This window comes from Myodes glareolus, chromosome 10, assembly GCF_982192425.1.
Source record: "Myodes glareolus chromosome 10, mMyoGla1.1, whole genome shotgun sequence".
In the NCBI taxonomy this organism is placed as follows: domain Eukaryota; kingdom Metazoa; phylum Chordata; class Mammalia; order Rodentia; family Cricetidae; genus Myodes; species Myodes glareolus.
The window spans coordinates 59,720,660-59,747,153 of NC_142035.1; the positions used below are offsets into that span (position 1 = coordinate 59,720,660).

The 26,494-nt window shown below is 40.9% G+C and overlaps 1 protein-coding gene across 1 annotated transcript; it reads right to left on the minus strand.

Moving 5' to 3' along the window:
- Window positions 1-604: 604 nt before the first annotated feature.
- Rad51 (RAD51 recombinase) lies at window positions 605-25,687 on the minus strand. Its single transcript, XM_048459764.3, has 10 exons — window positions 25,447-25,687; window positions 22,467-22,555; window positions 19,942-20,079; window positions 15,728-15,845; window positions 12,373-12,464; window positions 9,973-10,067; window positions 5,232-5,345; window positions 3,082-3,211; window positions 2,798-2,919; window positions 605-2,031 (listed from the first exon to the last, which is right to left on the minus strand). The coding sequence occupies exons 2-10, from the start codon at window positions 22,551-22,553 to the stop codon at window positions 1,908-1,910; spliced, it is 1,020 nt and encodes a 339-aa protein (XP_048315721.3). The 5' UTR covers window positions 22,554-22,555; window positions 25,447-25,687; the 3' UTR covers window positions 605-1,907.
- Window positions 25,688-26,494: the final 807 nt, after the last annotated feature.

Here is a 26,494-nt window from a genome sequence, read left to right on the forward strand (position 1 = left end):
TCTGGAGCAGAAGTTAAAGTTGTTTGTGAGCTACCTGAATGGGTGCTGGGAACAGAACTTCAGTCCTTGACAGAGCAAGCAAGCACTTTTAGTTAAAAGTGCTGGGCCAGGTCCCTGGAGTTCACCATGCTTTTCCTTTCTTGATAAGCTGTTTAGTTGTAGCCTTGTGTCACTGGTGTCCTGGGTGCCCTCTAAACTCAGATCAGAGGCTTGGGTTCTTGGGTTGGTTCTTCATAGATATAATTTTTCCCTTGGATATCAGCCAAAAACTTGAGCATGCTTTCCCTGACTTTTTGGGCCTCCTTACTGTTTCTCTTATCTCCATGCCTTACTTTTTTTTTTGAAACAGGGTTTCTCTGTAAGCTGTCCCAGAACTGACTTTGTAGACAAGGTTGGCCTCAAACTCAGAGATCTGCTTGCTTCTGCCTTCCAAGTGTTGGGATTAAAGGCGTGCACCACCACTGCCTGACTCCATGCCTAACTTAAAAAACATGCCAACCTCTCTAGCTCTTCACCTCTTGGCAGCTGCTGGCATTTTCAGGGCACCTATTCTATTGCTTTTCTGTCAAAGTTGAATGAAATTGCTTTTGAACTTCCTTCTAAATCTGTTTTGAAATACTTTATTAACAAGACAATAATCCAAAAGAAACTACAGTTTCTGGAAATATTCCTAAAATAGAATCATTTGGCCAATGTCAGTCCTCTGCAACACATGACTTGGAGAATAAAAACAAAGACCTCAGGAAAGAAGACGTAGAAGTAAATCAGTCTGGCAATCTCATTCCTATGCCAAAGGATTAATCTAAATTAGGCTTTCTTTAGTTTTCAAATTTTACAACTATAGCAACTGATCATCATTACTTGGTACCCAACGATATTATGGAGATCATTTTGCAATACTCAGCTTGCATGAAAATAAATATCTCCTGCAAACAGCATACTTACTATATATAGCTACTTTATTAGCAGACACAGAACAAATATGCTTAAGAGAATTCTTAGTAATTAAAAGGATATATTGTAGAATATTTGAATTAGCCATGGAGAGTTTGGAGGACCCAGGAATTGACAAAGAGGCACAGAAAGAAGTAGAGAGGGGCCTAGAAAGATTCATGGACTTTTTTGATCTGGGAAGTGTGGTCAACTGGTTGTTACTCTGCCACTTTTTTTTGTTTGTTTGTTTGTTTTTGAGACAGGGTTTCTCTGTGTAAACCTTGCTGTTCTAGAACTCACTCTGTAGACCAGGCTGGCCTTGAACTCAGAGATCACCCAGCCTTTTCCTCCCGAGTGCTAGGTTTGAAGGCATGAGCTACACTGTGTCTGGCCTCTGCTTCTTTCTTGATCTATCAGGTTTTACCCCAATATTTGACTCCTGAGTTTTTAATAGAACAATTTAGATAAATGCTTCAAGAACAAGATGCATCATTGGGCTGATAGTCTAGCATATCTCATGCAAGACTCCTTAACCAAAACAATTTTTAAATTATGTGAGAATTCAAGCATATAATTTTAAAGCTTGCATCTTACATATAGAGAAAAAGAATGTAGAAAGCACCCATTCCCATTGTTACACATCTCAGACATTTTATTTTACCATTACTGAGAAGTGAGAGGAGACTCAGGTCTTTCCAGTTTTACTTCTCTTGAAACGTAAGACTGATCCTATCTCTCCTCCCAACACCAAAGAAACCAGACATTAATATACTCTATAAGAAATGAGCATTCAGGTCAGTTTGAATACTGACCCAGCTGTTTCTGCCACCAGAAAGCTGATACAATCATTGTTTTTCCGGAAGCCATGCCTTGGCAGTCACACCAGGAAGAGCCTGAAGAAGCCCAGGGAGCTGTCCTCTTCATTAGCTATACAGCATTTAAAAGTTTAACCAGGAAAAAAAGGCCCCAATCATTCAGTCCTTGGCGTCTCCCACTCCATCTGCATTAATGGCAAACATGGCTTCAGCTTCCGGAAGACAGGGAGAGTCATAGACTTTGCAGATTCTGGTCTCCCCTCTTCCTTTCCTCAGGTACAGCCTGACCCAAAGACAGAGAAAAACACCAAGTTATAAACAATTCTCTTCCTATGATAGAACTGTTCAGACAGCGTTAACTTCCTAAGAGGATTTTTAGGATCTTTTTTAGTGTATTTGGTTACCCCTAACTTGGAGGAATTCATTTCTGCCATGACTCCCTTATTGAAAAGCTTGAGAAGCAAACACTATTTTATAATTAGGGAGGCATATCAAATATTCATATTTTTTTCACACTCGAGAGATTTTAATTATACGTAGGTGTTTGTGTCTGTGTCTATGTGCACATGAGCGCAGGTGCCTGTCAGAGGCCAGAGCTGGTGGATATCCTGGAGCTGGAGTTACAAGAGGTTGCGAGCCACCTGATGGAGGTGCTGGGAACTGAACTCAGGTTCTCTACAAGATCAGAAGATGCTCATAATCACTGAGTCATCTCTCCATCCGCAAAGCAAACAGTTGTATCAACCAAAACACAACAAATTTAGTGAGGCTTCCTAAATGTCTATACTATAACAATTTTAATAGGGTTTAAGTGGCAATATTTTCTTTCTTTCTTTTTTTTCTTTTTTTGAGACAGGGTTTCTCTATATAACAGTCCTGGCTGTCCTGGAACTCACTGTGTAGACCAGGATGGCCTCGAACTCAAAGAGATCCACCCGACTCTGCTTCCCAAATCCTGGGATTAAGGGCATGCACCACTACTGCCCGGCCAGGAAGTCTGTATCACAGTTTATGACATTCATTCCAGAAAGCCTCTGTCATCACCTTACCTGGTTGTTGATGCATGGGCAATGATGTTTCCTCCAATGGGTTTTTTGGGATCTGCGGCAAACATAGCTGCTCCATCCACTTGGGCTACTACCTGGTTGGTGATTACCACTGCTACACCAAACTGACGAGGGAAAGGATGTCAGTTGTTACCAGAGACATACCAAAACATTAACGCTCACAACAAATCAATGGCTAACTTATGCTCATCTTTGATAATACAAGGTACTAATTCCTCAGAAGGCTCCTGCAATTTGTAGACACTGAAATCTTTACTATAGCTTACCTCATCAGCAAGTCGCAGTAGCATCCTCAGAAATCTGGCCAGATGCATTTGCCTGGCTGAAAGCTCTCCTCGGCCTGAGTAGTCTGTTCTGTAGAGGGCGGTAGCACTGTCTACAATAAGCAGTGCATACCTACAAGAAAAAAATAGTTCTTTGTTAAATTCTTCTCTTCCCCACCACCCTAAAATTTTACAAGTATTGCATATTTTCCACTTTTCTTCTTTTTGTTATTTATGTAGCCCAGGCTGTTCTGAAATTTATGATACTTGTCTCAGTCTCCCAAGTGCAAGCTCATATATAAAATATAGGAGCTATTGACACCGACTTCCTAGTTCAAACACAAACACACGTTTTATTAAAATATTTATAAAATGTCCAATCTGAGACACCCTTTGGTGGGTATCTTCTGCTTTGTTTTTGGCAGGTGTCTCAGGGTTTCTATAGCTGTGACGAGACACCATGGTGACAACTCTTACAAAGGAAATCATTTAATTGGGGCTGGCTTACAGTTCAGAGGTTTAGTCCATTGTCATCATGACATGACATGGTGGCGTGCAGGCAGACATGGTGCTGGAGAAGGAGCTGAGAGTCTACATCTTGAATCCCAGGTAGCAGAAAGTGTACCTCTAACAAGGCCATACCTACTCCAACAAAGCCCCCCTAATAATAGTGCCACTCCCTGTGAGCTTATAGGGATTAGTTATGTTCAAACTACCACACCAGACTTGAGCAAAAGTAGCTCTGGGGTTTTGTTTCTCACAACACTTGAGACTAAAAACAAGGCCTTACGCATTCTAGAAAAAAAATGTCATAGCTTCATTTTTCACTAGTGACTTGACTGAAACCGTAAAGCAACTGTGCCAAATAAGAACAAGAGCAGAGATGACAGTGGCAAAGTACCTGCCACTAAGTGGGAGGATCATGGAAGTCACTGAGGTTACAGGGGTGGTAACCTCACACTGCTTCCACTGTAGGATGGGAACTGTTTCTAGAAGCCTATGGCCTCACTAGCCTGGTTGGATACACAGCAGAGAATAATGGAGATGCTGTCTCAAAGAGGTGGAGAGTGAGAACTGACATCCAAAATTGTCCTCTAACCTGCACGTGAGTCACTTCATATGTATGCCCACACTCACATACGAATGTGTGTTTACACATGAACACTTACACGTCACACACAAAATACACATAAAAATATTTTTGAGGGGGCTGGAGAGATGGCTCAGTGGTTAAGAGCATTGCCTGCTCTTCCAAAGGTCCTGAGTTCAATTCCCGGCAACCACATGGTGGCTCACAACCATCTGTGATGAGGTCTGGTGCCCTCTTCTGGCCTGCAGGCACACATGCAGAAAGAATATTGTACACATAATAAATAAATAAATAAATAAATAATTTAAAAAATATTTTTGAACGAAAGGAACTTGGAGCTGGAAAGATGGCTCAGCTGTTCTGCTTTCAGAAGACCCAAGTTTATTTCCCAGTACCCATACAAGGTAGCTCATAATGGCCTATAACTCCAGTTCCAAGGGATTCTAGTCCTTTTCTACCTCTACTCCCACACACGAGGCATACATTTATAGAAACACACATAAGTAAAATAAATAAATAAATAAAACCAAACACTATATCACTATATTGAAAACAAACAAAAAACAAAAGCCGACAGTACTGGTATATACCTTTAATTCCAGCACTTGGGAAGTAGAAGGAAGGTGGATCTCTTAGTTCAAGGCCAGCCTGGTTTATAGAGTGAGTCCAGGACAGCTTGGGCTTCGCAGAGAAACCCTGTCTGGGGGGGAGGGGCAAAAAAAAATACCCCCCCAACCCACTCCCAGGCATAATGGCGCACACCTTTAATCCCAGCATCTGGGAGGCAAAGACAAGTGGATCTTTGAGTTCAAGGCCAACCTGGTCTACAGATCAAATTCCAAGACAACCAGAGCTACAGAGAAACATTGTCTTGAAAACAAAAAACAAAAAAACAAAAAAAAAACAAAACCCCAAACCAAAACCAATCCAAACACACATGAGAGAGAAAAAAAATCTATAAAAACCCCCCAAATTAAAATCTCTCTCCCTATTTATATTCAAATGCCTAGATTCAGGGAAAAGGCTGTGGTGACACATTTAATATCTTTTATTGAAAGCATACCTGGATTCTACCATCATGGCTGATGCTTGATAAAGGAGCTGGGTTTGGTGGTCTGTGTTGAACCCTCGAGCATATGCTACATTATCTAGGACATCACTGCCAGAGAGACCGTACCTAGAAAAGAGATTTTTAGGCTTAAGACAGAACTCAGGCACACGAGAAATTAATACCCAATACTTCTATTACCCGAATAGATAAGAAGTGGCGTTCCCAGTGGTTTCAAGACCCACAAACATGACTTCCTTCCTACTAGAGGTACAGGCAAACCAGTTATAGAGATGACAGCAACAACTATTTTAGACTAGAAGCAATACTAAAAGTAAATTTATTCTTTTGACCTCCTAACTACAGTTAGGTAACTACAGTGTGAGGTAACAATATTCTCCTGAAAAAGCCAAGAACTACAGAGAATTAGGATAAACAAAAATAACAATCCATTCAAAGATTAGTTATGTTAAATGAATGAAACTTTCATATTTATGCCTCAAAGATTGTTTTATTTCACATCTAGAAACAGCAAAGTATTTATCTCTTTCCATAGAATGATCTATATCTTCTCAACTTTGTGACTGTCACCTAAGAAATGCTAAGGTGGCTCAAGCAGGACAATCTCTCTCTTCACTGTGCTGTCACCCTGGCTGGCCTTGAGATCAGACACCTGCCCGACTATGTCTGGAGTGGGAGAATTAAAAAAGGCATGCCTCACGATGCCAAACCCAACAATTTCACTCTTATTAAATATATAATAATAGGGGAGATTCCATCTTTGAAAGTAGTAAGTTTGATTATTATCTATGAGACTAAGCCAAATGCCTGCTATAATTTTTTTTCTGAGAATTTTTGAGGGTATATGACTATATTTCCTTGGCTAGCCCCAAATTCCTGGGCTCTGGGGATCCTCAAGGCCCAGTCTCCAGCACAGCTGCATAACAAGTGCCTAGAGACCATACTTTGCCAGCTTCCCCTCACCTCTAAAATAGATGTAATTCTCTTCCTTTTGCGCTTCTAAAATCTGGCTTGATTCTTAACACTGGAGAAGAAAAAGTGTAAATAAAAACTTGTTTTGCACCTGCCCCCGCCCCCCATTTTTGAGACAGGGTCTCACTATGTTTAAGGCTAGCATGGAACTCAGAGTCACCTGTCTCTGTCTCCCAATTGCTGGAATTAAAGACTTGTACCAATATGCCTAGCCCTTGGTTGTTATTGACACAGGGTCGAACTATATAGCTCTGGCTTGCTTAGAACTCTTATGTAGCTCAGGGTATCCTGGAACTCAATAATTTTTTCTTTGCCTCTGGTGTGCTTAGATTACGAGTGCATTATCATAATTACCTTGTTTGAGATATTTTCTTAGCACAATATGGCCTTGAGTGTACTATGTAGTTGAAGATGGCCTAGAACTCCCGATCTTCCTGCCTCCATTTTCTCTTATTGGACAATGTAGGTTTCTACCACCATGCTAGGCCCATTTTTTTGGTTTTCTTTCTTTTTTTGAGACAAGGTTTCTCTGTGCAGTTCTGGCTGTCTTGAAACTTGCTCTGTAGACCAGGCTGGCTTCGAACTCACAGAGATGCCTGCCTTTGCCTCCCGAGTACTGGGGTTAAAGGTGTGCACCACTAGGATCAGCCCATGGTTTCCTTTTTTGAGACAATATATACTCCACCTGATCTTGAACTCAAGATTCCCCTGCCCAGGCCTCCCTAGTACTGGATTGCAGGTATACATTATCATACTCAGCAGAATTCATATGTATTTCCTCCTTTATTGCCATGATCTAAATGCATAAAATATATATTTCCTAATTACTATATATTTGACCCACAGCCCAAAGATAACACTCTCCCACTTTTTACCCTTGATAGAACCATAAACACAAGCTCCCAAAGAATTAGAGCCCATTAGATTTCATTTAAATACCATTTCAATTTAAAAATTAAAAAAAAAATTCTACACGTTGTTGTACACACTGCATGACATATGTGGAGGTCAGAGAACAGCCACAGGAGTCTGTTTTCTCCTTTATCATGTAGGTCCTGGGGACTGAGCTGAGGTAGTCAAATACCTACTAAACCACTTTGTCAGTCCTAACATTATGTTTTAAATTATAAGACAAAAAATGAAAACAAATAGAACATTACTTGGATCAAAAATGACTGTAGATGTTTCTCTTGTTTAGGGTGCGGATAAAAATTACAGTATTTATTCAGTGCTTGATCAATATACAAAATGCAATGAAAAGGTGTAGAAGCACATTGTTTTCCCTAGAGGAATTATAGTCTTGTAAAAGAAGGGCAAACAGCACTTAGGAGGTTGAGGATGGTGGACTTCTGTAATTTCCAGGCCAGCCAGAAGACACAGAAAAAGAGGATGGGTTTTGGTCCATGTTTCTCCCTGCAGTCTGCTCTTACGTCAGTCCCTTGCCCTCTGTGCCTCAGGGTCCTCATTTCAAGTAAGAACTTGTAAAAAAGTGTAGAATCCAGAGGTATAGGAAACTTCTGGAGACCCTTTGCTCTCAGCGATGAAACTCCTTTGCTCCAGCAAGATGTGTAACTAACACTTGCATAGTATTTTAGAGAATTACCTGGGAGACCTTGGGGGCTTTTCTTTCTTTCCTTCCTTCCTTCCTTCCTTCCTTCCTTCCTTCCTTCCTTCCTTCCTTCCTTCCTTCCCTCCCTCCCTCCCTCCTCTTTTGTTTATTTATTTATTTATTAAAAATTTCCACCTCTTCCCCGCCTCCCTTTTCCCTCCCCCTCCCCACCTCGCTTGCTTGCTTGCTTGCTTGCTTTATTCCTTCCTTCCTTTCTTTCTTTCTTAAATTAAAATCATCTTCATAAGCTGGGTGTGGTGGTATAAACCTTTAATCCCAGTGCTTAGGAGGCAAAAACAAAAGGATCTCTTTGAGTTTAAGGCTAGCTTGGTCTACATATCAGTTTCCAGGACAACCAGACCTACCCGATCTCAAAATAAAACAAACTGCCCCCACAAACAATCAACAAGAATGACAACAAAAAACCCTAACGACCCAAAAAACTGAATATATAAGTAAAAGAAAAATCCAATGGTTAAAGTTTTACTTTGAACTTTATATTCAGTTCCATTGATCTTATCTATCTACCTACCTACCTACCTACCTACCTACCTACCTACCTACCTACCTACCAACCTACCTATCAATCAACAGGGTCTTATGTAGCCTTCAGACTAGGCTGGCCTGTCTGTTTAGTAACTATGCCTGTTTAGTAACTCTCCCTACACATACCTTTTCTTTTCGATAATAAGAATCAAACCTAGAGTCTCATGTAGCTAGACAAATACTTTACCTGAGCTATATCCCTAGCTGCATATCTATTTTTAAGTCATAATCATTTGTAATGACTACTGTAGTTTTATAATGAGTTTTAAGTTGAAGACTCAGGCTGGAGATGGCTCAGTAGTTAAAAATGATGGCTGCTCTTCCAGAGGTCCTAGGTTCAATTCCCATGACTCACAACCATAATGTACACCAAAATTCCAATTTTGGATATCCAATGCCTTCTTTTGGCTTCTGAAGTCACCAGGCACTACGGTGCACAGACACCCATGCAGACAAAACACCTTCTTCCCAGACACAAATAAATAAATAAATGAAACTATTTTCTACATAAATCTTATGAGTTTGTCAATTTGCAAAAAAGCTTGCTAGAATTTTGACAGGATTTACAGATTTCAATTTGGAGATGTAGTTGTGGGTATTAAAATATATTGTGCCAGGTGGTGGAGCACACATTTACTCCTAGCACTCAAAGGCAGAGGCAGGTGTACCACATGAGTTCAATGGCAGCCTGTTCTATAGAGCAAGTTTCAGGATAGACAAGACTACACAGAGAAATCCTGCCTCGAAAAAACCAAAACCCCAAAACAAAAAGCGATTACTGTCTGAGTTTAGTTCCCAACACTCACATGGTGGCTCACTCACAAGCATTTACTGTTTTGTTTTTGAACTCAGAGAGGTTCACTTGCCTCTGCCTTCAAATGCATGATTAAAGGCTTACACCACCTCCCCCACTCCCAGCTCACAACCATTTATAATTCCAGTTACAGGGTATCTGACACCCTCTTCTGGCCTCCATATGTAATTCCTGCACACAGTACACAGACATACATGCAGGCAACACTCACATTTAAAATAAAAATAAATCTTAATTATGTTTATAATTATCATGCCTTCCTGATGAACTGATCTTTTAATTATAAATGTTCTTCCTGGGCAAATGAGGTGGCTCAGAAGACTGGCACCAAACTTGAGCTCAATTCCTGGAACCCACATGGTGGATGGAGGAACTGACTCCTGGAAGTTGTCCTTTGGCCTCCACGTGTGCACCATGCATGGGCATATCCATGCCTATAGAAATACACATGTTAAAAAAAAGTTTTTCTCATCTTCAGTAGTTTTTTGTGGGGAGGGAGTGGGGACTGCTGCAGTCTTAGTTTCTCTTTTGGTTTCTGATTATGTTTATCTTTTTCAACCATTTTATTTCCAATCTGTCTTAAAGCGTTTCTCTGGAAGACAATATATATTTGGATCTTGTTTTTGATTCAGCTTGTGAGAATTTACAAAGCATTAAGTAAAGAGTGTCTTACATTACTAACATTGTTCTTTTAAATCACACAACTGGTATGTACAGCAAAGACACTTTCTAGACACATTAACATTCCTAAATACTCTAGTAACAGGTTAAACACATCCTTCTAAGTGACCTACCTTTCAGCCACTGCTAGCAACCGTTCTGGTCTAAATGTACCCTCGGTGTCAATGTACATGGCCTTTCCCTCACCTCCACCACGATCAATGGGAAGCTAGAGGGAAAAAAGAAACAGTGGGAACCATCACTCTTCTGATACAGCATGCCAAATTCCCAATGATAAATCAAATCTAATCCACTCCACATAAGGGTTAAACACTTTAACACATTGGGCCGGGATGGGACAAGCCTTTTCCCATCACCAGGGAAGCAAGATATCTGTGAATTCAAGGGCAGCCTGGTATACAGAGCAGTTCCAGGACAGCCAGGGCTAGAGAGACCCTGTCTCAAAAAACTAACCAACCAACCAACCAACCAGACAACCAAGAAAACCAACAATTCAATCCTGAAAACATATACACACTATATTATTATCTCAAAAATTAAAAAAAATCATAACAATTACAAAAAAAGGAAACAAATAAACAACTTTAAAATAATGAACTGGGAATGGTGAGGCACACCTACCTGAACTCCCACCCAGGAGGCAGAGGCAAGAGTATGCTTGAAGCCAGGAGTTTGAAGCCAGCTTGAAATACATACTAAGTTCCAAGACACGCTGGGTTACAGTATGAGACCTTGCGCCAGGAAATAAAAGAGCACGGGGCTGGAGGGGTGGTCCAGTGACCTGTTCTTCAAAGAGGACCTAGTTTCAATTCCCAGCACCCATGTGGTAGCTCACAGCTGTCTGTAACTCCAATTCCAGGAGATCAGACACCCTCATACAAACATTCATGCAGGCAAAATACCAATACATACATAAGAAAGCAAGGTCTGTATAGATGGCTCCAGTTAAGAGGACCCAGCTTTTATTTCCAGAATCCACCTGGTGACTCACAACCCTGTAACTAATTCTAGGGGATCCAAAATGCTATTCTGGCCTTCATGGGCACCAGACATACACAGACATGCATGCATAGGCAAAACAGCCATACGCATTAAAAAAGAAAGAAACAAAAATGACAATCAGAGGCAGCAGGACATAATACAAGTTAATAACAGACATGAAGCACATAAAGCTAGTGTTTTATCAGAGTTGTACTGCTTTGAAACAGTCCAAAGTATGTGATAAAAACTACATATTAAGACTCATCAGTTCACCAGGTGGTGGTGGTACACACCTTTAATCCCAGCACTTGGGAGGCAGAGGCAGAGGCAGGTGGATTTCTTTGAGTTCAAGGCCAGTCTGGTCTACAGAATGAGTTTCAGGACTATGTAGAAAACCCTGTCTCAAAACACAAACAAATAATAAAATGACTTATTAGTTCAAATGTCAAACATTGCTAACAAGTTCAAGGAGACAGAAGCAGGTCAACCTTTGTGAGTTTGAGGCCAGCCTGGTCTACAGAGGGAGTTTCAGAACAGGATCCAAAGCTACAGAGAAAGGCTGTCCGAAAAGGAAAGGAGAGGAGAGGAGAGGAGAGGAGGGGAGGGGAGGGGAGGGGAGGGGAGGGGAGGGGAGGGGAGGGGAGGAGAGAGGAGAAAAAGTGTACATTATACAATCTTGAAGACTTCAGTTTAGATCTCATGACCAATTTAACAAGTCAGGTGTAGTCTCAACGGAACCTGCAATCCCAGTGCTATGAAAAAGAGAGAGAATAACCCAGGCTTGCTGACTGCCAGTCTAGCCAAACAAACCATGAACTCTAAGTCCAGGGAGAGAACCTGTCTTAAAGGAATTGAGGTGGAGAGTAATGGAGGAAGACATCTGGACCTCTGTCCCTGCGGGCGCTTAGGCATTTGGCCTTCAGAAACACACGTGTAGCACACAAAAAACTACAGAGAAAGGATTTCTATTAAAGACTAGGTACCGTGTTTAATGAATCATGTCAGGTTATTATTGCTACACATATTTTTTTGAGACATAAAGTGTAGACTGCAGGGCTAGAGAGATGGCTTATCTGTTACGTGCAGTGGCTATTTTTCCAGAGGACCAGGGTTTGATTCCCAGCACCCAGATGGCAGCTCACAACTACTGTTATTTCCAGATTGGAGTGGTGGTAGTGTTTGTGGTTTGGTGCCTTTTCTGGTCTCTGAAAGCACAAGGCATGAACACAGTACACAGATATGCATGCCAGCAAAACACCCATACATATAAAAATAAATAGATGATAAATAAATAAGTGAAGTTTAGACCAATGAAGAAAGGCAGATAAATCCAGGAGAAGAAACAGTAGGAAAATATTTTGAGTCAATCATCTGGAAATTTCTATGGTATGGAATGATTTTCAGTAGGAATTATCTTCTAACTGGTTATGGGGTTCCATAGAAAGAACCTTTTACACCCTAACAGGTGCATGCAGATATCATGAGTCCACCAATGCCTGCTGATCTGATTAGCCTGAACCCCAGTAACTCACCTGGCATGTTACAGCCAGTGTATGACAGATCTGTGTCTTCCCAGTTCGGAATTCTCCAAACATCTCTGTGATAGATCCAGTCTCAATTCCGCCTAGGAGAGTAAAAAGTGCCCCACATAAAATAACTATTCATAAACTATGCTCCTGGAGCACATGGATGTTCTGAGAAAAACTCCCATTTTCTTTTTCTTCTTTCTTTCTTTTTTTTTTTTTTGAGACAGGGTTTCTCTGTGTAACAGCCCTGGCCGTCCTGGAACTCACAAGAGATCCTACCATCCTCTGCCTCCCAAGTACTGGGAATAAAGACATGCACCACCACTGCCTGGCTAAAACCCCCATTTTCAATAATTGGTTATTTGTTCATTTTGGGGGTGGGGGGAGTAGGCTAGGCTCACTAGCACACACCTACAGGCCAGCTTTGTGGGAAGATGAAGCAGGAGAATAAAAAAGTTCAAAGCCTGTCTGAGAAATATAGGAAATTCAAGACCAGCCTGCACCATACATTAAGACCTTGTAGCTTGATGGTAGAATGCTTGCTTAGCATAATAGGCCCTGGATTCAATTCCTAATTACCACAAAAGAATAAAATAAAAACAACAAATATACAAAAATCCCACTTGCTTTAAAATAATTACAGCTTATTTTATATATAAGAAGTTCTGGGCATTCATCACCTTGTCTCCTCAGGGTCAACTTCTAACAAAAGCTAACATTCATGAAATCCTCAGCATGTTCAAGTCTCCATTTATTCATGTATTCTTTTGTGTTGCTATAGTTTCTGGGCAATTTTATTCCATGTATAACTTCATATAATTGTTACATGAATTATCAAGTTATAAAACTCAATCATGAAAAGCCCACAAGTAGCTTCTGCAGTTTTAAAACAATCCAGTATTTACCATTTCATGTGAGTCTCCCTGGCCAATGTACTTACATGTATCACTCGTGTAACTAAAAGCCTAAGGGATACAAAGTCTTATCATTCTCATCTTGAAGAAAACAGGCATAGGGACATTAAATAATTGTCCCAAGAAATATTATTTTCACCATTAATCCAGTCAACGAATACTAGGAATGAGAATCCTTTATTTTTTGTGAGACAGGGCTTTAGTAGTTCAGGCTTGCCATAACTCCCTCTGTGGCTGAGGATGACATTAAACATCTAATCCCCTTCCCTTCACATCCTAAGTGGTAGGATTACAGGCATGAGCCATGAGATCCAGTGGGAAGGGAAGGGGATCTTAGAGTTCAAAACCAGACTGACAAGGGGGTGCTTGCCTTTAATCCCAGTGCTCAGTAAACAGAGGCAGAGGGATTTCTGTGAGTTCCAGGCCAGCCTCGCAATGAACAAATATTAACAAACTATACTCCAATTAGTAGCTAAATAAAGAATGTTTTGTATCGAGACGTATAGCTCAGTGAAAGAGCACATTAGTCTCTGGGCTCAATTTTTCCCATTTTTTTTTTTTTTTTTAATTTTCTTTCCTTCCTTCTTTCTTTTGGTTTTTGAGACAGTATTTCTCTTTGTAGGCCTAGCTGTCCTGGAACTCACTATAGACCAGGCTGGCCTTGAACTCACAGAGATCTGACTCCCTCTGCCTCCTGAGTGCTGGGATTAAAGATATTCGCTACCACTGCCTTTGTTTTTTTCTTTTTTTTGGCTGCTTAAACTTTAATTAATTAATTAATTAATTAAAAAATTTCCGCCTCCTCCCCGCCTCCCTTTTCTCTCCCCCTCCCCACTTCCCCCTCCCTCTCTAGTCCTAAGAGCAGCCAGGTTTCCATGCCCCGTGGGAAGTCCAAGGTCTTCCCCCCTCCATCCAGGTCTCTAAAGGTAGGGGAAAACATGAGCAAGGAAGTTAGGACCACAAGGGGTGCATCCACCCACTGAGACACTGGGACGGATCTAATGGGAGCTCACCTAGGCCAGCTGGGTTTCAATTCTACTGCATGGACTGACTTTGTGGGAGCCTGGTTTGTTTAGATGCTTACCTTTAAAGACCTGGATGGAGGGGGGAAGACCTTGGACTTCCCATGGGGCATGGAAATGTAAATCAAAACAACTTTCAGATACCATCTTACACCTGTCAGAATAGCTAAACTCAAAAACACCAATGATAGCCTATGCTGGAGAGGATGTGGAGTAAGGGGAACACTCATACATTGTTGGTGGGAATGCAAACTTGTGCAGCCACTGTGGAAATCAGTGTGGCGGTTTCTCAGGAAACTGGGAGTAAACCTACCTCAGGACCCAGCAATTCCACTCTTAGGAATATACCCAAGAGATGCCCTATCATACTACAAAAGCATTTGTTCAACTATGTTCATAGCAGCACTATTTGTAATAGCCAGAACCTGGAAACAACCTAGCTGCCTTTGTTTTTAAAATTTTGTTATTATCATAAGTGTATATATCATACTGTGTATTATGATGGGTGTGAGTCTGGGCAGGCATATGCCACAGCTCACATATGGAAGACAGAGAGTAACTCTGGGGAACCACAGAAGGGTCTCTCCTTCTGTGGATTAAAGGGACCTAACTCAGGTCAAAGATGTGAGGCACCCACCACTTGCTGAGCTATCGGTCTGTCTTCCTCCATTATATTTAACAATCATCAAATTTCAATCTTGTATTAGAGTAAATAAATATATAAACATATGTACCATCATACTTATTTCCTTAAGCAGAGGGAACTTATTCTCTAAATACAGTAACAAAGATTAAATTACTTAATTTGTAGCCAGAGCTAGAGAGTGAGACAGTGTTTCAAAACTAAACCAAATGTTATTTAATTTACAGGTAATTTTAGTATTTTATAAGACACAGCTAGTATAATTAATTCCTATAATCTCAAATCCTAGTAGTTGGGGAATAGGGGCAAGAAGATCAAGAATTTAAGGACTTCCTTGGCTCCTGATTCAACTTCTAAAGCCACCAAAAATAAGAAAAATATTTAAATCACCATTTTTAAAATAATGTTAGGTTTCTGGAAGGTGACAAAGAAATCTACAGGTACTCTTCATCGAACCTCCTACAGTGTCACCATCTTTCTCAACTATAATATAATACAGCATCAGAGAGAAGCTGGCATTCCTATAACCCACAATATGTTCAAATGAGCTGGAACATGAGACGTCAACACAAGCCAGCAAATCAACAAACAGAGCCCTAAACTAAGAAAATCTTACAAAAGCAAACCTGCAGAATCAGCCAGTCATGGGGGTGAAGAAATCTCCTGTTCACCCTTGTCTATGTCAAACCCCATCTAACAGGTTCCACACCAACATTCAGGTTTGTTCTGACATACAGCTGTGTTTATCAGGGTTTATAAAATAGGATAAGGGATTACTATACCTTGAAGCAGTTTGTCCAGCTCTTTGGAGCCAGTAGTAATCTGTATGATTTCTGATCGCCTTTGGTGAAATTCAGTTGCAGTAGTGAATCCCATTGGAACTAATTTAGCTGCCTCAGTCTAGAACACATTAAGAAAAATTAAACCAATAATGTAACACAGGTAAAGAAACTAGTATCTGGAAAACCTGGGACCAAAAATGCTTTGGACTGTGACTTTAGTAGATTTGGAGTATTTGGATAGACTTTACCAGTTGAAAATCCACTGAATAGTCCAAAATCTGAAACTTCTTGAGTATGAGGTTTTTGATTAAAAATTTCAGACTTCCACACGTTTCACCTCTTGTTTTTACATCGGAGACGATCAACCTATATGTATAGTAGGACAAGTCCAGGCACAGGACAGGAAAACATTGGTGTGCTAGGATGACAGGAGTGAAATGCCACAGGAGCTTTAAAGAATTCTACATACGTGACTTAGCTATTTTACAAGGTAGTATCTCTCTCTCTCTTTCTCAGATTTAGTTTCATTTACTATATATACAATGTTTTGCCTGCATGTATGCCTGCATGCCAGTAGAGAGCATCAGATCTCATTACAGATCGTTGTGAGACACCATGTGGTTGCTGAGAATTGAACTCAGGACCTCTGGAAGAGCAGTCAGTGCTCTTAACCACTGAGCCATCCCTCCAGCTCCAGTGTACTATGTCGTATATATTTTATTTCCTGTTCAGTCATCCCTTAACATTCTGCCTCGCAAAACAAAGACATATGCCATGTCAGACTTTTCTCACTTTATATTAATTCTTCATCCCTATCAGGTATACATTTTCTGTTTTGGTTTTTTGAGACAGGGTTTCTCCGTGTGGTCTTGGTTGTCTTGGAACCTACTTCTATAGACCAAGCTGGCCTCAAACTCAGAGATTCACCTGCCTCTGCCTCCTGAGGGCTGGGATTAAAGGTGCGAGCCACCATCATCTGGTCTGTTCTTAATTTATTTTTATTTTATGTGTGTTGGTGTTTTGCCTGCCTGTATGTCTGTCTGAGTTGTCAGATCTTGGGAGTTACAGTTGTGAGCTGCCATGTAGATCCTGGGAAATGAACATGGGACCTCTGAAAGAGCAGTCAGTGCACTTTTGAGCCATCTCTCCAGTCCCATATTTTCTATTTTTTAAATTATTTATTTTTAATTTTATTTGCATTGGTGTTTTCCCTACATGTATGACTGTGTCAGATCTTGGAGTCACAGACAGTTGTTAGCTACCACATGGGTCCTGGAAATTGAACCTGGGTCCTCTGGAAGAGTAGTCAGTGCTCTTAACTACTGAGCCATCTCTCCAGTCCCACATCACATTTTCTAATTTTGAACACTTGATTACTTAATGTTATGGCTTAGCATATAAACATTTACAAAGTTTATTATTTATGCGACTAACCAAAGAATCTAAGTAATAGCAGAGCAAAACTGACTAATTATTTATTTTCTAAGTATATACATTTATACCTCATCTTAGTAACAAAAACTGTACTATAGGTAGAAAAAAAATCAGTCTTAATATAATGGGACAATAAAACTAAACATCTAAGTGTCTAGAGAGATGGTTCAGTGGTAAAAAGTACTTGCTGCTCTTGCAGAAGACCCACATGGAGGCTCACAACTGTCCACAATCTCATTCTAAGGGACTCAGAACCAACTTCTGGCCTCCATGGGCACCAGGCAAGCATACACTGTAGTTAAGTACATGAACGCAAATTACTCATACATATGAAAGTAAATAAATCTTTACAATAATAACGACAACTAACTATACATTTACAGGATAAAGAGCTGGACCAGTAGTTAAGAGTACTTGCTCTTGTGGAAGACCAGGTTCAGTTCCCAGCACTCACCTGGTGACTCACAAACCACCTAAAACCAGTGTCAGGGGATTATCTGCCCTCTTCTGACATCTATAGGAACCAGGTATGGGCATGTTGTACATACATGCAAGCAAGAAAAACACTAATATACATAAAACATATCTTTAAAAAAATTCAAGAATAAAATCATACATGTATATAGTATTTGAATGTTAAACATGAACTTGAGTGGGGGCAATCATACATGTGTGTATCACCATGCTTGCCTTCTATTGCCTATATTTCCTTCTTTTGTTTTAGGGAGACAGGAGTTCACTATGTAGTGTTGGCTGGCCTTGAACTCTACCTGTCTCTGCCTCCTGAGTACTGGGATTAAAGGCATGGTACCACCATAGCCAGCTTCAATTTCCTCTTTTTCCTTTTCTCTTCCAACACCTCTGCATTATTTCGTAGTGTATTATAAAGGCAAAATAAGGATATGAAAGATGGGATGAGTTTGTGGCTCAGTAGTATAGTGCTCACCTAACATGCATGAGGCTCACTCCAACACTGCATAAAAAAGACAAGGTGTACCCTTGTACTCCCAGAACCAGGGAGGTAAAAACAAGACCAGCTCAAAGTTTTTTGAGCCAGCCTGAGTATCTAAACAATAATAGCAGCGGCATCAACAAAAATCTTTAAAAAAGCATCTGATAGTGTTTGAAAGCATTAAATACTATTTTAAAACAGGGTTATTGAATTTCTACCCCATATACAGCTGAGACAGTAATAACATCAGTGGTTGTTATTTTTTATGTACTTTTGGAACAGGATCTTGTATATTACAAGCTTCCTCCAACTCAAAACTCTCCTGTCTCACCCTCCTGAGTGCTGAAGTTATAGGTGTGTATCACCACACACCAAGTTATTTTCTATTGTTTTTTTAAAATAAGGTCTCTTGCAGCCTAAGCTTGCCTGAAACTACGTGGTCTAGAATGAATCTACGTGGTCTAGAATTTCTCCAGGAAATCCTCCTGCCTCAACCTTTCAAGTGTTCCACAATTCCCAGCTCAATAAAATCACTTGTCATTTGTTATAGTAAAAAACAAAAACAAATGGACGTCTGGAGGTGGCAGTACATGCCTTTAATACCAGCACCCTAGAGGCAGAGGCAGGTGGATCTCTATGAGTCCAAGGCCACGCTGTTGTACAGAGTAAGTTCCAGATCAGCCAATACTACAGAGAGAAAACTTGTCTTGAAAAACCAAAAACCAAAACAAACAAACAAAAAAATATCCTAAGCAAATGATAGGAAGATACCGTCTATGATAAATTTAGTTATGGGGTATACACACTGGAACTTAATACAGGACTTGGATATTCATGCAAAAATGGCTTTTGGGCTTGAAAGTAAAAACTCTTTACTGTGAAAATTGTAGCGATGTCAGAAAATTGAAAAACAAAACAAAACAAAACAAAAAACCCAAAACTTGGGCTGGTGAGATGGCTCAGCAATTAAGAGTACTTTCTGTTCTTGCAGAGGACAAGGTTTGGTTCCCAGAACCCACATGATGGCTCACAAATGTCTGTAACTCCAGCTCCAGAGGGATCAAACATGCTCTTCTGGCTGCTGCAGACACAAAACATACATGTGGTGCACATATACATGTAAATGAATTTTTCTTTGGGCCACCAGCTCACAAAAAAAATGGCACAGAGACTTATCATTAATTATGAAAGCTCAGCCAATAGCTGAGACTTGTTTCTAACTAACTCTTATAAACTTAATTTAACACATTTCTATTCATCTATGTGTTGCCACATGAATTGTGGAATTACCTCTCCTTCATGTCTGTTCCCTCTCAGTTGGCTGGCGACTCCTGGTGTCTCCGCCCTTCTTCCCAGCATCCTCTGTGCCTAGAAATCTTGCCTAGCTATCAGCCATTCAGCTTTTCATTAAACCAGTATTAATGACATATCTTCAGTGTACAAAAAGATTATTCTGCAATAATACACTTGTAGGAAAAACATACACATAAAATAAAATGAATAAAATATAAAAATGAAAGAAAATAAATGCTGGAGCCTGGAGCAGTAGCAGAGCATGTACTTAAAGCATATACGAAGTCCTGGGTTCAATTTCTAGTGCAGAGACAAAAATGAAACCAAAACAATAACCAGTTCATATTCTTACTATATGGGAATAACGACATTAATATTTTAGTGCATCTATCCCTAGTGCACAATCTGTTCATACATAGAAAACACACACATTTTAATGGGACCCTATCCCTGCTCTGGGATTTATATACTGTTAACGCACTAATTACTCTCATTACCGTGTCTGCCCTCCCCACCATCACAAAGCTAGACTTACCAGAATTTTGTCAGCTTTGGCTTCACTAATTCCCTTAATATTTATAAGTTCCTTCTTCGGTGCGTAAGCAACAGCCTCCACCGTATGGAAACCAGCCTCTTCCAATTTCTTCACATCATTGGCATTTATGCCACATTGCTGTAAGAAAACAATGGATGAACTTTTGCGTCTTGTCTAACATAGATAGTACATGTTAGAGAGGTATTTGACGATCACTAAATTATGTAAAACCTCTAAAAATCTTGTCTATATATGAATCATTAAATAACAGGCTATCAACTTTTTCATTAGTTTTGGGCTGGGGAGACAGTGAAATAGGGAAATGTGGTAGCTATTACCCCGAGGTTGAGACAGGTGGATCCCTGACTCACTGGCCAGCCAGCCTAGCCTAACCAGTAAACTCTAGGCTAAAAAGTATGTGTGTTCCTCCCCCTCCCAAAAAAGGGGGTCAGATGGCTCCTGAGGAGCAATAAAGGTGACCTCTGGTCCTATATGCACATACACTAGTACACACACAGAGCAATAAAGGTGACCTCTGGCTCTTATATGCACATACACTAGTACACACACAGAGCAATAAAGGTGACCTCTGGCTCCTATATGCACATACACTAGTACACACACAAGAATTTTAAACTAGCACCATATTCACGTATGTTAAGATGAAACTGAGATTAAACTAGTAGCAGAACATGGTGGTGCATGCTTTTAATCCCAGCACATGGGAGGTAGAGGCAAGAAGATCTCTGAGTTCCAGGCCAGCCTGATCTACAAACGAGTTCCAGATAAGCCAGGGCTATGCAGAGAAGCCCTATCTCAAAAAAACCAAACCAAACCAAACCAAAGCAAAAAAAAAAAAAAAAAAAAAAAAACAACAAAAAACCTAATAACTCCTAACCTTTCAAACTATGACTTGAAATGACCTTTGGTATCCTGATCCTCCAAACAACTTTAAAGCAGCGTTTTCTAATGCTTTCCACATCAGGCACACAGAAATTGTTATTTCACTCAGTGCTAGGACAAACAGATAGGACTGCCCCAGAGTCAGAGCACCTTGGCATAGCAATATCCTTTGGGAAGAACAATGACTGGAAAGCTCTGCTCGACACTAGGATGGAGAAAATGGAACGCTAGAGAGACAGCTCAGCAGGTAAGAGTACTGGCTGCTCAGGCAGATCTCTGTGAGTTCGACATCAGCCTAGTCTACAGAGCAAGTTCCAGAACAGGCACCAAAGCTACAGAGAAACCCTGTTTCGAAAAACCAAATAATAATCATTAATGTAGGTGGGTCTTCTGTATTTATGTTGCTTTCATTGGCTAATTAATAAAGAAACTGCTTGGCCTGATAGGTCAGAACTTAGGTGGGTGGAGTAGACAGAACAGAATTGTGGGAGAAAGAAAGCAGAGGGAGGCAGTCGCCATGACTCTCCTCTCTGAGACAGACGCAGGTTAGGATCTCTCCCGGTAAACCACGACCTCATGGTGACATACAGATTATTAGAAATGGGTTGAATCAATATGTGAGAGCTAGCCAATAAGAGGCTACAGATAACGGGCCAGGCAGTGTTTAAAAGAATACAGTTTCCGTGTAATTATTTCGGGTAAAGCTAGCTGGGAGCCGGGTGGTGGGACACAGCCCACCGTTCCTTTTACAAATAATAATAATAATAATAGTAATAGTAATTCACAGCAAACACATGATGGCTCACAACTATCAATAATGAGATCTGGTGCCCTCTTATGGCCTGTGGGCATACAAGCGGACAGAGCACTGTATAGATAAGAAATAAATAAATCAGCTCATTTAAGTAGTTTCTAAAGTCTTTATTTATATATTTATTTTCTTTTTTTGGCTTTCAAGAAAGGGTTTCTCTCTGTAGCTTTGAAGCCTGTCCTGGAACTCACTCTGTAGATCAGGCTGGCCTTGAACTCACAGAGATCCACCTACCTGCCTCTGCTCCCAAGTGCTGGGATTAAAAGCATGTGCCACCATTGCCCAGCATTTCCAAAGTCTTGAAGTGTGGGTAGATTGAAAAATTTATATAAACAAAGAAAGAAGATCAAGGTGTTCCCTCCCACTGGGGCCTTTGCAAACTCACAGAAATACTGTACATATTTAGTACCTAATATTCTTCCTGCTGCTGTGTGTATGTGTGGTGTATGTGCACGTTCATGTTCACGTGTATACATTCCTGGGTTACACCACTAATTCCCTTGTCAGCATTTTAACACTTAGTATAATTAGCACTGAGATTCCACCATGGGATACTAGACCTTCATTTCTAAAGTTCAGCTCTTAGGGAGAAAACAGAGAGGAAGAAAATTGTCAAAAGACTTGACCAGACAAGTCATAACGTCTATAATAATCCTGTTATTACAAGTCTTAATAGCAATCTCGTGCTTTTCTGTAGAAACTGACAAGCTCCTGAAACCCCAACCTAATTTCTGTAATGGTTAATTTGTTCCATTACATAGATGACTGTACGACAGCATTGTAAGTAAATACTTAGCAACTAAGAACATACCTCTAATCGTGAAATAGGTTGTGGACCAAAGCTTTCTTCTTCCACTGAAGTATCTGCATTTGCGTCTAGCTGCATCTGCATAGCCATTACTAAAAAATACAGACAGGCATCAGTATGAATGAACACTAGAGAAATACTCTTGGGTAATAACGAACTGCAAGTTTAGTTTTCCAACAAACCTTTGCAGAATTACAGCTGGCCCTCTCTATCCACAGGTTAAGAACAACTGCTACTCTTGAACAGCATCCAGGTTCAGGTCTCAGCACCCACATGAAAATTCGTAACTGTCTATCACTCCAGAAGACCCAACACCCTCTTGTGATCATGCATGCACAGGACAGGAGTGTTATACTTACATAGACATAGAGGCAAAGCATTCATACAAAGAAAAACAAGCTTTAAAAAGTAGGTGTGTCTAACCTACAGCTGTGGGCTGTGTGTAGCTAACAATAGTTTATTCAAACAGATCCTTAAAAAAAAAAAAGGGTATTTTTACAAGGTAGCAAGTTTCAAGCTTCCCATATTACATAGTGAATAAAAATTCAAAACACAGAATTCTTTCTTTTTTATTATTACTTATTTTCATATGCATTGGTGTTTTGTCTATCTGTATGTCTGTGTGAGGGTGTCAGATCCAAGATTTGGAGTTATAGACAGTTGTGAGCTGGGAACTGAACCTGGGTCCTTTGGAAAAGCAGCCAGTGCTTTTAAAAACTGAGTCATCTCCCCAGTCCAGAATATTTTTATGTTCTTAGAATACACAAAGCAACAATAATCTAATAGGAAAACACAGGCTGGCAACAGGGCAAGTCCTTGTCTAGGCGAAAAAGACACTGAGTTGAATCCTTAGCACCACAGAGCAAATAAAAATCTGACTATATTATTTTATTTTCAGCACTGAAGATGGAATTCAGGTCCCTAAACAGGTTAAATAACTACTGAAATAAGCCCTTAGCTCTGACTACACTTAAATGTACAACTTTTAAGCCTTGGGATATAGATCAATTGGTAGTCTCTGCGTGTCATACGGAAGCCTTGGGTTTGATGCTGTGCACTGCTTTATACTAGGTATGGTAGGCATGTCTGTAATCCCAGCATTTTGGAAGGAGATTAGAAATTCAAGGTCATTCAGGTTTGAGGTTAGCCTGGATAACCTAAAACCCTGTCTCAAGCAATCAATCAATAAAACTTCAAACCACCAAAGACATCAAGAACATGAAGAATCAAATCATAACACTAGAAAAAATATCTGCCACATATAATCAGAGGTGGTTAATCAAACATAAAGAACTCGTTCAAATAAGAAATACAAAGACAACAAAAATTAGATAATTCAAGAGGAAGAAATCTCCACAACAAAAACATGAGCAAACATGAAATCTTATCAGTAACCAAGAAAATTAGAACCACAAGAGGAGACACAAAAGCCTGCATGGTGGTTCATGCCTGCCCTAGCACTTATGAGGCTGAGGTGGGAAGACTGCCTCAAGTTCAGGGACAGGCTGGGCTGCGGAAGGCTGTCTCCAACAGAAGCCTCCACACCCACTCCAAAGTTCGTAAGATATTACTAAATATCCATCATAAAACAGCAAGTGTTGGCAACAATTAAACATTCACTACTACTGGTATATCTACATGAAGCTTAAAAAAAGAAAAAGATGTACTAGGGAAGCAAAATCAGGAAATTGAGTTCAATCTCAGCCTGGGCTAAGATCCAAAAACAAAAACAAAAGAAAAGGGCTGGAGAGCTGTCTCAGCAGTTAGGAGCACTGGCAACTCTGAGAGAGGTCCTGAGTTCAATTCCCAACAACTACCTGGTGGCTCACAGTTGTCTATGTGGATCTGATGCCTTCTTCTGGCATACATACAGATAGAGCACCATATACATAAAGTAAATAAATCTTAAAAAAAAAAAAAGTCTTCTGAAAAGGGACCAAGTTAGTGAGCAGTATTAGAAATCACTGTTAGGCAATTAGGGCGAGGGGAAAGTATTAGACAAGGAAGGATAACAGAGGTCTTTAGGTTGATGACAACATTGGTGATTACACAGATGCCTTCATTTCGTAATAATTCACGTATACACACACTTGTGGTTTTTGTATTTTATACTTTATTGCTATTTTTGAAAGTTCTTTTTAGACTTATTTTTTGTGCACGAGTCTTTTGCCTGCATATATGTATGTGTACCACAAGCATGCCTGGTGTCTGTGAAGGTCATTAGACAGCACTGGACCCACGGAAAATGGACATGGGTGGTTCATGTGGGTGTTCGGAACTGAACATCTTTGCAACAAGCGCTCTTATTGTCTGAGTCATCGCTCCAGCCCCCCTATTTCACTTTCTTCCTGAGACAAGCTCTTCCATAGCAGTTAAGGTTGGCCTTGAAACTGCCATCTTACTGCCTAGCCCCTCAAATGCTAGGATTATAGGAGAGGTGAGTCAGCAAGGCAGGATTCTCTTTAGAAATTTGTGTTGCACTTTACGGTTTTTTACTTTGTTTACACAATCTCTGAACTCCTACTTCAGTCTCCAAAAATCACTGGCACCAACCACCATGCTCCACTTTAAAAAAAAAACAAAAACAAAACACAGTAACCAAGAATCTGTTAGCCTTGGCCCTATTATTTAACAGCTCTTGAGCACTTCTCTCTGGCTCTCGGCTTTCTGCCGCGGGCCCACAGAAATGAAAGTGAAAGTCTGTAATTCCAGCATTTGGAAGACTGAGGCAGGGGTTCGAGCCCCGCCAGGAGTAGGGCGCGAGCCCGGGTCTCAAAACAAAAGCGTCAAGTAGGATTCGGTTTTCTCGACAACGAACTCAGTGGGTCGGTTAGCGTCGGCCGGTTGGTCCCTGGCAGGTGCCCAGCGCCGCCATGCTCGCGTTTCTCAGTGCAGAGGGGACCCCAAAGTTAGCTGTGGGAGCACTGGCCACCGGCTGACGAACCCGAGCGGCCGTGGGGGGTCCGCCCGTGCTCACACTCACCCGTCCCGCAGGCTTGGGGCCGCGCGCTCCTTCCGGCGGCCGGCTGTGCACACGCCCTAAGAACCCCCGTCCCCGGCTCGAACCCCGTCGCAGCCCCTCTGTCGGTCTTCTATGAAAAACAGGAGCAAATTTCAGCCTTCCTTCCCCGCCGCGCTACTGGGGACACCACAGCTCTGCCTCGGACCCGGTCAGCGCGCACTCCGCCAAGAGACGCGCGACTTTCAGAAATCCCGCCAAACCCTCACGGGCGGTCACGCCCGCATCCTGCGACGTCATCACGCCTTTCTCAGACGCGCCTTAGCCTCTTCCGCTGAGAGCTTGACGGACTGCACGACGATTTTGAAGCTGAGTTTGATTCCGTAGGTCACTTTTGCCTTCCTCTATGTTCTGTCTCAACCTTACTCGTTACCTGACTGAAGACTACACGTCCCCAGAGGCGATGTAGTCGACCCAGGACTACATCACCCAGCATGCACTGCTGCGGACGCTGTTCAGTAAAAATTCCTGCTCAGCGCATGTTGGCCTAAGTCAGAAAAGGTCTTGGTGGTGTACAGTGATGTCAGAATGCCGACTTTTGGCAGTCGGAGTGCCTTTGGGTGAAGAGGTGAATAAGCCGGGATAAAAGAATAAAATCAGCGAACAGAACCAGCGACTAGCAAATCAGTGTGGTACTCAGCGTATTATTAAAAAAAAAAAAGTATTTGGGGCTGGAGAGATGGCTCAGAATTTAAGAGCATTGGCTGCTTTTTCAGAGGACCTGCACTGAATTCCCAGCAACCACATGGTGGCTCACAACCATCTATGATGAGATCTGGTGCCCTCTTCTGGCATGCAAGTATATATGCAGGCAGAACGTTGTAATTCATAATAAATAAATCTTTTTTAAAAAAGTATTTGGTTGGGCGGTTGGATATAATTTAAATACATTTCTAAAACTACCAAAAATAAAATGAAAAAACTCACTCTGTAGTGATTTTTGGTTTTGTTGTGTTTACTAGAACTCCAGAAAAGGCTCAGAATTGAAAGTAAACGTTTGTGTAGTTTGTCA

Coding starts and splice junctions, on each gene's coding strand:
- Rad51 (XM_048459764.3), bottom strand. CDS start 22,553: ATGGCTATGCAGATGCAGCTAGACGCAAATGCAGATACTTCAGTGGAA. Junction 20,080..22,466: donor AACCTATTTCACGATTAGAG/GTATGTTCTTAG, acceptor GTTTTCTTACAG/CAATGTGGCATAAATGCCAA. Junction 15,846..19,941: donor CCAAAGCTGACAAAATTCTG/GTAAGTCTAGCT, acceptor AATGTGTTCTAG/ACTGAGGCAGCTAAATTAGT.